We start from the raw sequence: 13341 nt of genomic DNA on the forward strand, positions 1-13341 counted from the left end.
TTTATTGTCTGGTTTGATACCCTACAATTTAATCATAAAATTAAAATACATAAAAAACAAATTTTAAAATTATTGTGATCAATTTAGTGTCCACTTGAACATACACATTGGAATTCCCTTCCAATTATTCAAATTGTGAGTGAACTAATTTAACAACTAAGTTCTGTATATTTCATTAAAATATTCCACTCATTTTTATTATATTTCAGTTGTGAGATTATCTTAATCAACACCAACCCTCATGATGCAGACAGACTTCATGACGAGTTTGACACCGTTAGGGGGGTTAGCCATGGCCTTGACTACCTACCCTCATAATACAGACAGACTCCATGACAAGTTTGACACCATTAGGGGGGTTAGCCATGGCCTTGACTACTTACTTTCATGATACAGACAGACTCCATGACGAGTTTGACACCATTAGGGGGGTTAGCCATGGCCTTGACTAGAGAGATGTCGTTCTGTTTCAGGGTGTCCAGGGCAGAGATAGCTGCATTCAGGGCTGGCATGGCGATCGCCAGTTTGGCTTCACATTCATCCTACAGAAATAAAAACCAATGTTAAACTTCAGTACAATTTCATTCATGTCAACTGAGTTATTCTATCATAACAATAAATACTCTCAATTTCCAACTTTCTTTTTTTTTTTAAAGGACTTTATTTTTTAATTTAACATGTTCATAACAGTGAATTAAAAGAAATATAAAAAAATTTTTGTCTGCAAGAACATCTTTGGTATCTTGTCCATTAAGATTTTACCAAAAGGGAATTTCTGTCAAATTCTGCCTTTCAAAGTGTGCTGAATTTGTTCACATATCTATTATATTAATCTTTTTCTCTGAAAATCATCCTAATTTACAAATTTTTTTTTGAATAAACAGACAGTTGTTGAACCTTCATCACTTCTACCTACATTACTTCCCAGTGACCTTGACCTACCTTGATGGCCTTGGCCTCCATGGCTGCGTTATTGGCCACCACTTCGTCCGCCTCTACCACCTTTTTGACAGCCTCGACCTCCACGCTCTCTTTGCTGATGAACTCTATCAGCTCCGCGGTCTCTTTACTCGTTTGCACCAGTTTGGGCCGAAGCTCCACCAACTCCTGTTGCATGATACTGACCTAAATAAAGTCCATCAGAAAAATAAGTCAAAAAGGTCAGTAAAAAACATTTATAAGGCAAAATCTATCATTCTGTCCAAGAGACCTTAAAAAAATATGATTCTGAAAGCTATAATGGTTATATTAACAGAACAATGCAAAAATTTAGATAAATCTTGAAGGATCTATACTTATGTGTACATGAATAGAATTTAGCAATAATCATTCCACTACACTTCAAATTTTGTTCTTTTGATCTCAGATTTGTGACTTATATTACCTGATTTTCTGAGAACTCTAACTTTTCCAATCCCACTATGTAGCGATTTTTCAGGGTCAGAATCTCCATTCTTTTCTGGTCTAGCAGGCTTTTGAAGGTTTTGATCAGTTCTAGGTATGATGTGGGGGTGACATAATTCTGACGCCTCATTGTTTCATAATACCTGCAAAACATTAGCAAGGGTTAAAATTGGCATTCTGATATATAAATTGTAACTATTTCTTTCTGACCTAATTTTACTGTATTTAGTGATCCCCCTGCTTAGTGGCATACTTACCTCTAAAGATTATCTCCCTTGAACACTCCCAAAGAATTGCCAAAGCTTTCCATGACATGTGGCCTCAAATTATTGGTCTCATACGAAACATTCAAATCTTTTCATTCAAAGATCATTAACCACTGACAAATGAACAACAGCTAACTACTTTTTATCTAGATTGGTCAGTTTGGACTTCTTGATCACTGAGCATGTGCACATAATACTCAATCTTCAATCTACTCACCTTTCTGACAGCATTCTGACACTCTGATGGAAATGTTTACACATGAAGATTGTCTGGGTCCTCACTTCGTCTGACATCTCCACGTCCTCTAAGAACTTGTTGGCCACCAACTCCAAAGCATCCTCTGGCCAAGGCTACAAACAGAATCAGTTCCAGATTTATTTTCTACCCTCAGTCATCATATTAAATAATTCATATCATCAGAGTCAACCTCAAACTTTTATATATCCAATGATTCAAGACATAGTTAGAGGCTGAAATACACATTACATAAAAAAAAGTGGTTGGGTCAATATTCAAGACACTGACACTGGGAATTCTAAAGTTCAACTGTAATTGAATTAAAAATTGTTTTTGTACTGTAACAGTGCTTGCAAAAACTTGCATATTTTACTTTTTTTATAAGACATTTAGTGAACAATATAATGAACTGTAAAGCTTCAGTCTCCTCTGACTCCTACCTTGAACCAGTCGATGGTGCAGCAGTTGATGAGGGAGGGAAACATCCTGATCCTATTCCTGAAGTTATCTCCAATAGGACTGAAGGCCAGGACCACATGAAGGTTACGCCGGATACGCTCTATAAACATGTTGTACATATTCAGGGGAGTCATCTCTATCTGTAAGTTCTGCTGCAGGGCCAACTGCTGCATCTACAGGTCAAATAAAACAGACAGGTGAAAAGTCTGGTCTTCAGAAACTACATGTATTAACTTATGTTTAAGAGTTAGGAATTGCAGACAAAGAACATTTTTTAAAACTTTAAGGTTACCTCAAAACTCATCCAGATTTACCAGAACTTAACATTTAAGCAATGCCATCAAATTAAGGTTAACTGCTTATTAATGTCAAAATTTCATTTCATGAGTTGAATGTTGAAAACCTATTCTCCCTGGCATACCTTTTCAATAATTTCCAGTCTCTCTTCATTGTCGTACAGGTTAGGGATGTCTCCAGTGTTCAGTATCATGTTAATGTCCTCCAGGAAAGACTCATCCTAAAACAAAATCTCAGTATATAAATATCATCGGGCCAAAAAAGTGTACAATCATATATAAAGGAGAACAGATTTTTTTGTGTTCAGTGTTCATATCTTCAATTGCATGAAACTTCTGTATATTTGTATGCAATTCCTATAAATTTTATCTAGCTAGTAATGAAACATGTCTTGAAAAATCAATTATCTCTATGGTTTACAAAATAAAGAACCCAGCATGTTAAATCTAACAAGAAATAGTCACCAATGATAAATTACCAGCTTGATACATAATATTCTGCAGTTTTTTGGTCAAACAGTGAGATACATTGATATCCTTACTTTAATCTGGTGGTCTCCAAACAGGAACACCATGGAGGTACCCTCGTCTCCCGCCCGCCTCATGAGGCGTCTCAGGTCCTCCCTCCATTCTGAGGTGGTGTAGTTCTTGGTGATCTCAATTTGGAAGAGTTCAAAGTCCGACATGAAAGCAGCCAAGCGTGAAGAACTCTGCCTCCCACTACCACCAATACCTAGTCAAGCAGAAAAAGAGTTTTCATGGAGCCACTTGTTTGTGTTTCAAGATTTGAATTCTAAAGAGTATTCTAGCTAAACTTTAGCATTAAATATCCTCAATTATGTCTCTCATAGCTTATAAGAAAGAGTCTGCCATTTTTTAAAATACACAATACCAGAAATCTCAATAATTGACATGGCAACTTTTAAAATTCTTACTGAAAACAAGTGTTCATTTTTTCAGATTCAATCCCCCCTCCCCCCATTTAGTTTTACTGGTTCCAGTTAAGTGATCAAAAACACAATTTTGGAATTTTTTTTTGCAGATAAAATGAAATCAACTAATTAATGTCCAGACTGACCAACAAGTAGACAGTGACCGCTGGGCTGCTTGAGAACTCGACTGATTCGGGAGATGTGCTCTATGGCAAATCTGAACATGACTAGATTCATAGGAGCCTTAAACATCATGTTGTACTCCTCCAGGTACATCTCAATGGCCTGAAAAATAAAAATTATCATTATTTAGGGATTCGGAAAATGTAATGCTTTTAAATGAAACCTTCAATCATCATTAGATATACGTGACATACATGTAGTATCTTTGTTCACTTTCAACATTGAATATTTTTATCCATATTTCTACAGCATATTAAATTTTGCATTTGATCACTTGATTGTACATTTAAACTCTTGTGAGTTTTGAGCATCTATCACCTTTGACCCCTGAACCCTCACCTCTTTGAGGTCACTGAGGTTGAGTATTTCATCGTAATATTTCTCCTCCTTGCCCTTTGACAGATAATCTCCGAACATCAGACTTCTGATATCGTCATCAGTGACCCCTTTAGACGAGTCGGCCATGATGTGAGAGAACAGTGTGTTTATCTTCTCTTTGAACTGACTCTCCACACAAGTCTGTCAATCAAAAAAAACATGGTCATAAAAAATTATCATTAATGTATGTTTAAGTTTTGTCCCCCAAGTTTTTTCTGCTCTGTTTTTTCTATCCCCACTGGTTGAAATTAAGACTTAAACATCATGTACACAGGGAAATTTTCCACTTTTTGAAATTCTCATCCATTTTGTCAGTGAAGTCAACTAAAACAGAGTTAACTCCCTTTTTAACATAACTTGGCCTAAGAGAATATAAAATGGAAGTGTGATTAGGCAATATTAACACTGTTTACAGTTTAGAGCAAAACAGTTTTGGCTAATTCATAAAAGACTGGAACAAAATTCTTTCCCACTGCATTTGTACAAAATTACTTGTCAAAAAACCTGCAGTGTGTATGTATGCAATGCCAAGCTAACTTACTTTGACCATCTTGAAGAACATTTCACGATCCTCTTCGTTGATAAGCCTGTCATAAAACACTCTGTAGACCTCGTGGACCCACAGTCTGACGATCTTCTGTCCGTTCTCCATGCTACCTTCCGACACCACCCCTGGCTTCAGGAGCAGGACCCCCTGTAAAACAGACCCATGCATTGCATAAATAAAGTCATACATGAGAAACCAGTACTACTTTTCTTTTTTGCCATTTACAGAAATATAACCGGAAAATCAATCTCATAGAAAGAAAGGTAAAAGAAAGGTACAGAGTCAGAGAACCACAATCAAATTAAATATTTGGCTACTTGGTGATCATGCAGGTTAAGAACTGCTTCCTCCTGACAAATTACTAACAGTTAAAATTCAAATGCCAGAGGACAGGAAAATGCATGTACAACAAATATAGTCGACTCTTGAACTATACTTACCTGAACGACACGAGAGAAATCTCGGAGGTTGAAGACGTAATGTGACCTAGAGGGTGTGGGCAGGAAGTTAGCTATGGCATTGTTGTATATCTCTAGTGTACTGGTCAGAATTATCTACAGAAGAAAGTGTATACATTGGAAACACGAGGTACATATCAAGGATTTCTCAACACAATAAAATTTTGACTATAAATGAGACTACAAATAAATTTGGTCATTTACTTGGCTGCTCACACTATTTTGCATCACATAAAATGCTACATAAACATAAAAGATGTGCAAAAACAAGTTTAGATGCAGATCTAGATATCTATAGTAATATAAAAAGCAATGCCAAGTTCCATTACTTTTATGAAGAAACTTCTAAGACAATTCACAAAATATTACATCACAGTTAAATTACATGTATTGACTAAAATATTACACTAAGTCTATAACTTAAAATACCCTACTATTTGACATTTTAAGGACAATATCAAAACTTACCCTTGAAAATTTCCTTAATGAATTTTCAAAAGTCCTGAAATGCCACTCAATGATAGGAGAGAAAATATTTTTCATAGTGTCCTCATCAAAGGACTCAATGCCGATGATATTAAAATGTCTGAGGAACCGCGGTGTCACATTGTTCCTGCCACCGCCTGGTGGCCCCATGGCGGAGACCATAACAATGTCCACTAGTTCCAGTATACTGGTGTCCTTCCTGTCAAACCAGTAGCCCTGGTCTATCCACTGTCGGAGGATTTCTATTGGGGGCTGGGCTCCATATTTCTCTTTGGCCGGCATGTTCAGGTCATCCACAAAGACCATGAGTTTCTTTCCCAGGGTTGGACCATACACACCCTTTTTCCTTCTGTAAATCAGAAATATTTGGAATATGATTTATATATTGATATTTTTTGGTGGATCAATATTTTTAAAATATATTTTATTTTCCTTTAAGGTTCATCACCCCTCTTCTAAGAGAGATAACTCTCAAACAAGTGACTATTATTTAATTTTCAAAAGTCTATTTCTGTAAGATTTGGTCTCTCAATGCAGGTTGAAATTGAATTCACTTTTTTCAACTACATCTTTTTGCAAGTCAATAGCTTTGTATAGGAGAACACAAGGACAAACAACATTAAAATATCTATAGCATTATCAATTATAATATTCTTTACAAAAATTTTTCCAATATCTTTTCATTATCTGCAACAATACTCTATAAGCAATTTTTATAAATTAAAAACAAATAAAAAATACACTTAATAACAAAAGATAAACTCTGACCTATCAAGTTTGGAGAAGATGATATCTTGCGTTTGATTGGCCGAGGTCTGAGCTGAGAAGTTAATATTGCTGATGATGTACTTGTCCTTGGGTAGCTGGAGGAGATAACTATTGGTGATGGCTGACTTCCCCGTACCCGTGGGCCCCACAAATAGCAGGGGCTTGTCCTGCATCAGGAAGCGCTCCAGGAAATACTTCTGTCGCTCCGTCTCCACCGTGTTAATTATTAACTCGTTAATCTGTTTAATGAGTCAAGGGAAAAATGATAAAATACAAGTTTATTATTGCAATATATTACAAGAGAAAACAAACACCAATTATATAAACATATAATATAGACTGTTGTACAATATACAGTATAAGACAACCTGACAAATTTAAAAGTGCCTACAACTGCATATAATTATGGAAAAACATGCACTTTGTCCTATTCTTGAAAGCAATTTACTATTGATGTTTTATGTGCAATTACTTAAGGACGGAACTTCAAATAAATCATTTGCTAATTATGACATTTAAATTTTCTACATTAATTGTTAAAATTTCCATGCACTGATCTGCCTTCATGATTACTTATTGCATGCAAAAGTTATTAATAAATAATAACTAATTTGTTGCCATTTTGACCTTGCAACTTGATCTTGAGATGCACACTGCAATTATGAATTAAAACTTGATACTAGCTTAATGTATTAATAAAAAGGCTTTTTAAAAAAATCACATAAACATAAAATTACATGTAAGATACATGATAAGATATTATTTTGAATATTAACAATTAATAAAAAGTTGGATCCCCCCTGTGCTTACCATGATGCGTAGATCTCTGTCTTTCTGCCAACACCATTAATTAAACAGTGAATGAATGAAAGAGAATATTAGTCAAGGTTAAATGCAAAACACACACACAAACACAATATTATCAAACTGTGATATGGGTTAAAAAAAAAATTATCATTGGCAAAATTTCGGGGAGCAAAATTGAAAATTTCTTTTTCATAAGCACACATCTAAAGAATTTGTGGATCAATTAAATTATCGAGTGTGAAAATTTAAGAAAATTAAATCTTATCAAAATTTACAAAATTAATATTATAAAATGAATACAGATGTTCTAAAAAGCTAGATCTAAATTTGAGAAAAAAGTTTGCTATAAACAAATGGCTTTTTTTTTCTATATATCAAGCTACTTACTGGGTTGTGAGAATTTGCAGGGAAATATCTATGACGGAAATTGTGAAAATGCTCTAACAGCAGGGAAAAAATGGTGGTTATATTTATACAATTAAGTCATCAATACCCTACTTCCTACAAGAATGTGTTTTTCATATATTTGCGGAAAATCTTTACTGATAGATCATGCAATATGCATAGTTAAGCATGCAAAGTTTCAGTCCTGCATGCAATATGAATTATAACATGCTACTGGGTTCATGCAAATTACATGCAAAAAAAGTTTAAACTTCACAAGAGATGTTACTCCTCAGGACAAATTGTGTTTAAAATACAGTATATTAAGTATGAAAAGCTACAAGTGCAATCTACACAGTTCGTACAATGATTATTCCTCTAACAAGACAATATGTTCTTGCATTTTAATAATGTAAATTTTTTTTCTAAAAGTCACGATTCAAAGTGTCTAGTCATATTCAATACTTGACAACATAATGAACACCATGCTCATGGCTATAAAATGGTGTGAGTATATTTGACACTTTCAACATTTTACACATAACATTACAGATCTTACCGCATCCTGCGTAGTTGCAGACTGGGGTCTGTTCTATTTATTGTTTTGAATATCAGAAATTCCAAAATGTATTATTGTCAATGGCAATTAATATTTGAATTTCTTTCGAGTTTCACTTTTTTGCAGAAAAATAGCTTTATATTAGACCATTTTCATGCACATTTTAATTTTTAAGTCAAGATTTCAATAAAATTGAAGGGTGCAATTTGTATCCAATTATTCTAGTTACTCAAAGAAATGAGTTTTAAATCTTGTCATTAATTAATTCTTTAAATTGAATAAATGTACTATATATCATAAAACATGCATATATATAACGTACTGCAATATAATACAGTGGATCCCGCTTAATCTGATAGTAACTTTGTCAGCCTTCTGTTATCAGAATAGCCGAATATTGGAATAGCCGTTTTGCTCCATTTCGAGTCCATACAAAGATGTATAGAGCTACATGTATTGACAATGCATTGTAACAAACAAACTTGCATTTTCGTTATCGTTTGATTACTTTTATTTATAAAATAAAATGTTAAACTTACTCATCAATTTAATATGATAACAATTTTTCAATAAAATGAATTATAAAAATTGTTTTTGATAGTTATTGCCATCTTTAATCAGCACATGTTTACATTCCTTCTTCGATGGCCGCCATTTTGGAAACGGAAGTAGACTAAATGCCAGACTTTATTCCATAATTTATTTTTTTCCCCGGATAAATGGTACATTAATATTAAACAAAAATATTAAATTGTTTTGTTTTATTTGTTTCTTTAGTATGGTTATGTATTTGATACTGTTTGTGACAATTCTCAAGTCAATAGTCCTGTAAATATCATGCATTTCAATGTCCCAGCAAATTGTAATACACAAGCTAATACGTTCAATAATTAAAATCTAGCTTTAGAAAAAGTTGCAAACAATTATCATAATTATCGACTACATCACTTAAAAGTAATTTAAACCCAAGCTGATCATCATAACTGTATCAAAACATGTCAATTTAGTTTGCCAATTATTAACACAGGTAAGGTAACTGCGTGCGTTCAGCCGTAACTAATCCCCTCATTATCGTACTCAAGTGTCAGACAGTGTAAACAAAGGCTTCACTAGGGAAATTAGAGGTGTGAACAAGGTCATAATTATCAAAAAATACTACGATAGACCAAATTTTTGTATCAGATAAAACGAAATTCTGATATTTTCTTATCAGAATATCAGGTGAAATTATTAATAAATATATAAGAAATGGTTTTGTGCCCTGATATTATATTGAAATAGCCGAAATATTCGTTTAACCGCTATCCAATTAAGTGGAAGCCACTGTATCAAAATGTTTGAACTATAGAAAAAGAGGAAGCTAATACATGTATAGAACTACTTTTATTCATTTGCATGCATGTTTCCTTGGTTACCTTTACTTCCTGTCAAATGAAACACAAACTATTATTTTCTTATCCCTGATTTATTTATTTATAAAATGAGCATTTTGTCGTAAGCATTTCAAATTTTTCATCATCAAAGGGTTTTTAACTTAAAATATTCAGGGTAAAAGCAAATCTAGAAAAGCTGATAACACTTAAAATAGAAAAAAATTGGTAAAAAGTGAATATGAAAACCAAAACCCAAGCAACACAGCACAAACTTTCCAGGTAAATAAAGTTTAATCTACTTGTATTTCTTCATACATAATGCATAGATATAAGCTACCTGTTTTATTTATCATTTGTAAGAGTTGACATTTCAAAATGGCCAAAATTGTCACTAGCAGTATTATAAGGAATATGTCCTTGTCAAAATAATGTAACTTATCCCCTTTAAGGGACTAAATGTCCGATTTTCTTAAAATTATACATCAAATTGAAACAGATTCAGATCATATCCTTAAATCTAAATTATTATAGTTCTTATGTGTTAGAAATTTATTAATCAACAGTGAATAAAGGTTAAAAGTGAGAATTAATAGGCCCACAAAATACATCAACATGAACTCACAACCAGAGTTCTGTCCCTTAATTGACGGACTTTATTAATTAATTACCTTTGCTTTCTCGTCGATGTTGAGCGGAGTAATTAGATTGGTCCACTTGTACCACGACCCGTACTGCTTCCTCAAGTAGACAAAGTCGTACACAGAGCCGTTCTTTGGTATCTTCAGATTGTTGGCGAATTTCAGATCTTTGGGTCTGCAAAAACAAAATGTTAACCACTTGTTGTTGAGAGCCTGTGGTTGAATTTGAAATAATGTTTCTTTTGTATATTTGTAATATATCTATTAAATGATGATTATGAATTAAATAAAAGAGAGATATGCCGGAAATAAGGGGAAAAAAAATTTTTTATGATGATTTGAAAAAAAATGTACAGCTTTTCATCTCTGACAAATTATGTTATTGTAATAGCTAATTTCAATTGAATCTGCTTGCTATAAGAAAAAGAAATTTCAATCATGATCAAGTTGATGGATATATAGAACTAACCAAATTAACATATACATGTACTAATTAAAACACTCAAAAAGTAGACAGAAACACAGTCATATACTAAGTAAATTACTTGTTCAAGAGTTTAAAAATATGGAATCAGATAAAAATCTGTAATCAGTATTGAATTACAATAGTTTTTACACTACAAATAAGATAAGTGTTTTAAAATCAGCTGATTTTAAGTTAATTAACACACACAACACATTATATACTACTGGGAAAAAATGAAATTGAGGACTATGGCTAAGCACACAAAATAACTAAGGTTATTTATAAAAATTTCTTCCAAGACCCAACTTAAATTATATAATCAAGATTTTGACTAATAATAATTTAAACACAACCATGATTACTTTGAAACAAATTCTAAACAAGAGGCCCATGGGCCACAATGCTCATAATCAAAGTCATTACCGTAAATCTGGAAATTTTTACTGTAGATAAATTTTTAGCAAATTTGCGCGTGCATGGAATTCGCAAAAATATTTTTCTTAAAAATAAATCAACATGCGAAGAATTTTTTTCTGAGAACTTGTGTCTTTTTTTAACTCTGTGAATAGGTGTCGGTAAGCACTGGTCATTTTTAAAAGAAACCTGTTTACACTAGTCTACTATAACTACAAGTTAATTACCCGTGCGTAAATTGCCCTCATTATATGCGATATCGTCCGATGATTTGACAAGCACTGAGGCGGTATGCCCGTTTTTAATTATTTTAATCAATTAATTTGCCAATAAAGAGATAACTGTCATTTTATCTAACCGTGTATCAACACGGGCGATAACTCAAACTACTAGAAAGTTCCAAATGTAAACGCGGTGTGTAAATTTTAGGTGAGAAAAACCAAACGTTGAGAAAATTAGTTATATTTTTTCTTCATTTGGATTATACTTTAGGTTAAAAGGCATACACAACCTCTAAAATGTTTGTTATACTTGAGTTAGAAATTATTTTCAGTGCAAATTAATCCTTTTGTATTTTTATCAAAAAGCGATTTTGCAATATCTTGCCACGTTGTGAGTATATTGGTGGTATTCTAACTGGGCATATTATTTGAAACATAACCTGATATGAAAATCTTCAGTGATTTTAATTTTTAGCACCAGTGACAATTCGCAAAAATTTGAAGCGTAAAAATTAATCAACAGCTTTTTGACCCGAATTCACAAAAATAAATCGACGTAAAAATTTCCAGATTTACGGTATATCAATATATGACCCATCTGTTCTTTATCAGATTTATTCACTTTAAATAAAAATCCTTTGGAAAACTTTGATCACCTTTTGTGCCCCTCATCTTCCCTTGAGGATGGTGACTTTACCAAACTTACATCTATTCTTTGTAATGAAGTTTTATTTTTCCAGCCAATGGGTTCTACAGAAGTTTTTTTAAAATTAAGACATGAACAATTAAAGTTTTGCCTATTCTTAACCAGCTCCCCTTGATAGAGAGTGTGGTCCTCCATTTGAAGAAACTTGAATCCTTTTAAAAATTCATACAAATAAATTATATTGTTTTTGGCCAATTTGTTGAAATTGGCCCGGGGTTCTGGAGAAGAAGATGAAAATGTGAAAAGTTTACAATAAACATCGACAACGGACAAATTTTGATGAGCCTTTGGTTTTTATAGATGACATTTAAATAAACCTAAAAGAAGCAAGTATGAACCTGCATGCTGCAAAATTAACCAACACCTTTTTTCCCCAAAGACAATTGTGTTTCTGATTAAATAATAATTACTTTAACCAAAGCCCAAATAATAAATTGAGCCAAAACCCATGCCAATAACATTAAACCTCTGCCCAAAAGAGAATATAAATAAATGTTATGGTACATGTGGAATCCATGAGGAAAGGGATATCTCTAGGGAATGTTCATGCTGTTATGATTTTGTGACTTATAAAAAATTTGGGAGGGGTGATTGATTGGAAGTTTGGAACACATGCATACTAAATGATAAACACTCAAAATTTCCAAGTTTAATCATAAATTTTACAATTGGAAACTTTGAATGAAAATGGTGGGAAAATTTGTCAAATTTATCAGGTCATGGATGGTTTATAAGGACCAATCACATCTCATTTTATGTCACTCATTTCCACACAGTTTGTCAAGATTGGTTAGTATGGTGCAAAGCCTATCCTAATTTTTATCACAATCTCAGTCACATGAAATGAAGGCCCAACCCACCAGTCACATGACTGGATGGACCAATCAAATTCATGCTTACATACTTACTTTTCTATCTTTTTTCCAACCCTATTGAAATATTCATTTAGGATATGATGTCATAATTAAAGAGTCAAGCTTAGCATTCTGAGAAAATGCTGTTTATGCTTTTGGAAAAAAAAAATTATCTCAGAAGTTCAAAGCAAGTTAAACAACTAAAATTTCCACAATTTTGCTTATGTTATATGTATATACAGTTCAAATTCTGATGCTGGTGAAAACACAAATATGCTACAATAGTATTTGTGCACATGATGTGAAATAATACCAGATTACAAAAATTGAGTGCTACTGAGAAAGAAGTCTGGCACATAATACACAAACTGAAATGAAAAAGTGTGAGTTCAAGCACCGCTCTAACTGCAAGAAAGAAATGCATTAAAGCATTGCTTATGGCCTAGCACTTTATGTCATTAAATGATTACAATAAAAATGTTTACCTAAAGAAAAACTCAATAA

The 13341-nt window shown here is 33.0% G+C and overlaps 1 protein-coding gene across 1 annotated transcript in view; it reads right to left on the reverse strand.

The window, feature by feature from the left end:
- Positions 1–383: 383 nt before the first annotated feature.
- The window catches only part of LOC134272542 (dynein axonemal heavy chain 3-like), a gene marked incomplete at its 3' end in the record, with an annotated part of 28127 nt that continues 15169 nt past the window's right edge, over positions 384–13341 (reverse strand). Inside the window, exons 13-28 of the mRNA XM_062754765.1 lie at positions 12892–12912; positions 10207–10351; positions 7226–7249; positions 6416–6654; positions 5630–5996; positions 5144–5257; positions 4698–4850; positions 4118–4297; positions 3742–3880; positions 3206–3396; positions 2789–2884; positions 2349–2540; positions 1888–2021; positions 1385–1547; positions 943–1125; positions 384–542 (exon numbers count right to left, since the gene is read on the reverse strand). Coding sequence (XP_062610749.1) covers positions 384–542; positions 943–1125; positions 1385–1547; positions 1888–2021; positions 2349–2540; positions 2789–2884; positions 3206–3396; positions 3742–3880; positions 4118–4297; positions 4698–4850; positions 5144–5257; positions 5630–5996; positions 6416–6654; positions 7226–7249; positions 10207–10351; positions 12892–12912 — 2500 coding nt within the window. The remainder of the gene's footprint in view (positions 543–942; positions 1126–1384; positions 1548–1887; positions 2022–2348; positions 2541–2788; positions 2885–3205; positions 3397–3741; positions 3881–4117; positions 4298–4697; positions 4851–5143; positions 5258–5629; positions 5997–6415; positions 6655–7225; positions 7250–10206; positions 10352–12891; positions 12913–13341) is intronic.

This window comes from Saccostrea cucullata, unplaced genomic scaffold, assembly GCF_032062105.1.
Source record: "Saccostrea cucullata isolate Sc308-1 unplaced genomic scaffold, CSIRO_AGI_Scuc_v1 ctg16603, whole genome shotgun sequence".
In the NCBI taxonomy this organism is placed as follows: Eukaryota; Metazoa; Mollusca; class Bivalvia; order Ostreida; family Ostreidae; genus Saccostrea; species Saccostrea cuccullata.